A 2,207-nucleotide genomic window follows, 5' to 3' on the forward strand; every position below is an offset into this window, starting at 1 on the left:
GCTTGCAAATCTTCTCGAATATTCAATGCAGCTAAGTCTTGACGAGCCCTTACGTCATCCTTTGACTTATTAGGATTTTGAAGGAGGGTTGAAACTATGTTGTCACAAACATTTTTCTCAATATGCATGACATCCAAGTTATACCTGATTTTAAGCTTTTTCCAGTATGGCAGCTGAAAGAAGATACTGAATTTACTCCATCCCTTTGGTAATTTATCAACTCCATTATCAACATGTGCCCGTTAGAATGCTCTCTTCCTCTTCAGTGTCTTTTTCTTTTTGCAGGAGCCTCTAGCTTTGAGTGATTCATACTTAGAATATCGGTTCTTACCAAATCTAATTTTAGGTAGATGCTCAAGCAACTTTACAATATCAGCACCGGTCATTTGACGTGGTTTATTCCTAGTCTCAACAGTGCCGTCAAATTTATTGATCAATTTTCTGTATTTGTGCCCCGAGGGCAACCATCTCCTATTGAACCAATAACAACACTTTCGACTATATGGTAAGTGAAGGCCTTCAAATTCTGGGCCACATACTGGACAAGCAAACTTGCCTTTTGTCGAACAACCAGAAAGATTAGCATAAGCTGGAAAACCATTAATTGTCCACATTAGGATAGCACAAAGTCTAAATGACTCTTTAGCATGGGCATCATATATCAACATACCCTCCGACCATAACTATTTTAGCTCATCAATTAAGGACTCTAAGTAGACATCAATATCATTACCCGGTGCATGCTTACCCGGTATCAGTAATGAGAGTATCATATACGGTTGTTTCATACAAAGCAGTGGGGGTAAATTATATGGCATTAAGACAATTGGCCATGTAGACCAACCTGAACTCTTAACCCCGAACGGATTGAATCCGTCGCTAGAAAGCCCAAGTCTGACATTTCTGCATTCATGAGCGAAATTAGGAAAAGTCTTATCAATATGCTTCCAAGCCTCTGCATCAGCTGGATGTCTCAGCTTACCATCTTCAATACGGTCTTCTTTGTGCCACCTCATGTTCTCAGTGGTGTCTTTGTTCATATACAGACGTTGCAATCTGGAAACTAACGGGAAATGACGAAGCACCTTAGCTAGAATCATGCTCTGCTGGGACATTGACTCTGTTGGCTGCCTTGTTGAAGAGCGAGTTTGTTGTTTCCATTGAGAAACTCCACATGTTGGACATTCCTGAAGGTCTTTATTATCCTTGTAGTAGAGAATACAATCATTGGGACACGCATCAATCTTATTGTAATCAAGCCCCAAATCGGAAACTATTTGCTTTGCCGCATAAGTTGTTTTAGGAATGCTACGCTCTCCTCCTGGAACTACCTTCCGTAGTAAAACAAGAAGCATTTCGAAATAAGTATTTGCCATTCCACTGAGGCTCTTAATATGTAAGAGCTCCAACATAAATGAAAATCTGGAGTACTCGGTGCAACCCTGATACAAATCATTTTCACTATCTTCTAGTAGTTTCATTATACGATCCAAGTCCTCAGGAGCATGAGCATCTTGGACATCAACTATAATATCATATTCATTGTCATTGTTAATATCATATTCGGTATAGTCAGGTCCAATATCAGTCTGTAAATTTATGTCTGTATCATCTATCCTGACACCATGACTGGTATCGACATGCACATCCGGGACTTCATTTTCGGTACAACCTTCCCCGTGATAGGACCAATATTTATATTCCTCATAAAAACCAGAGTTTGCTATGTGACTTCGTATTTCATCTTTATTTTTCAGCTTCATATTCTTACACCTATAACAGGGGCAGTACATTGCACCGCTACTTAAATTTTTTGGGTTCATTTCGGCATACTTCATGAAGGCTTCACATCCATCCCTATATCGTTGATCACGAAACCGTTCACACCTAAGGATATCTATCCATGACTTGTCAGGAATTTTCCTCATCTGTAGGTAATAAATAGTTAGAAGAATATTTGAGAATAGATAGTATACCCATAAATTTTAAACTATTCCTCTTACGTTGTTGCATTTAAGTATCGGCATTAAGGTATGTTTGAAACTTATTAATGTATGGAGACTAATTAGCACACTCTAACGGCTGTCATAGGAAGGCTTCTATCCATTAAGAATATAATAGTGCTTACATCCAACTTCATATACTTTGTATGATTTTATTTCTTAAAAATTTCGGTAGCACCTACCCGTTGTTCTCCCTATACACTG

General features: G+C 38.6%; 1 protein-coding gene across 1 annotated transcript; it reads right to left on the minus strand.

Moving 5' to 3' along the window:
- On the minus strand, nt 243–1,928 carry LOC109847754. The gene is made up of 2 exons (XM_020416986.1): nt 845–1,928; nt 243–589 (listed from the first exon to the last, which is right to left on the minus strand). The coding sequence occupies exons 1-2, from the start codon at nt 1,926–1,928 to the stop codon at nt 243–245; spliced, it is 1,431 nt and encodes a 476-aa protein (XP_020272575.1).

Source organism: Asparagus officinalis, chromosome 7 (genome assembly GCF_001876935.1).
Source record: "Asparagus officinalis chromosome 7, Aspof.V1, whole genome shotgun sequence".
NCBI lineage: Eukaryota > Viridiplantae > Streptophyta > Magnoliopsida > Asparagales > Asparagaceae > Asparagus > Asparagus officinalis.

Excerpts from the sequence above, each read along its gene's own strand:
- LOC109847754 (XM_020416986.1), bottom strand. The coding sequence starts at position 1,928 with ATGAGGAAAATTCCTGACAAGTCATGGATAGATATCCTTAGGTGTGAA. Across the intron at positions 590-844 it reads GTTCGGGGTTAAGAGTTCAG|CTTATGCTAATCTTTCTGGT; the intron begins GTTGGTCTACAT and ends ATGGTTTTCCAG.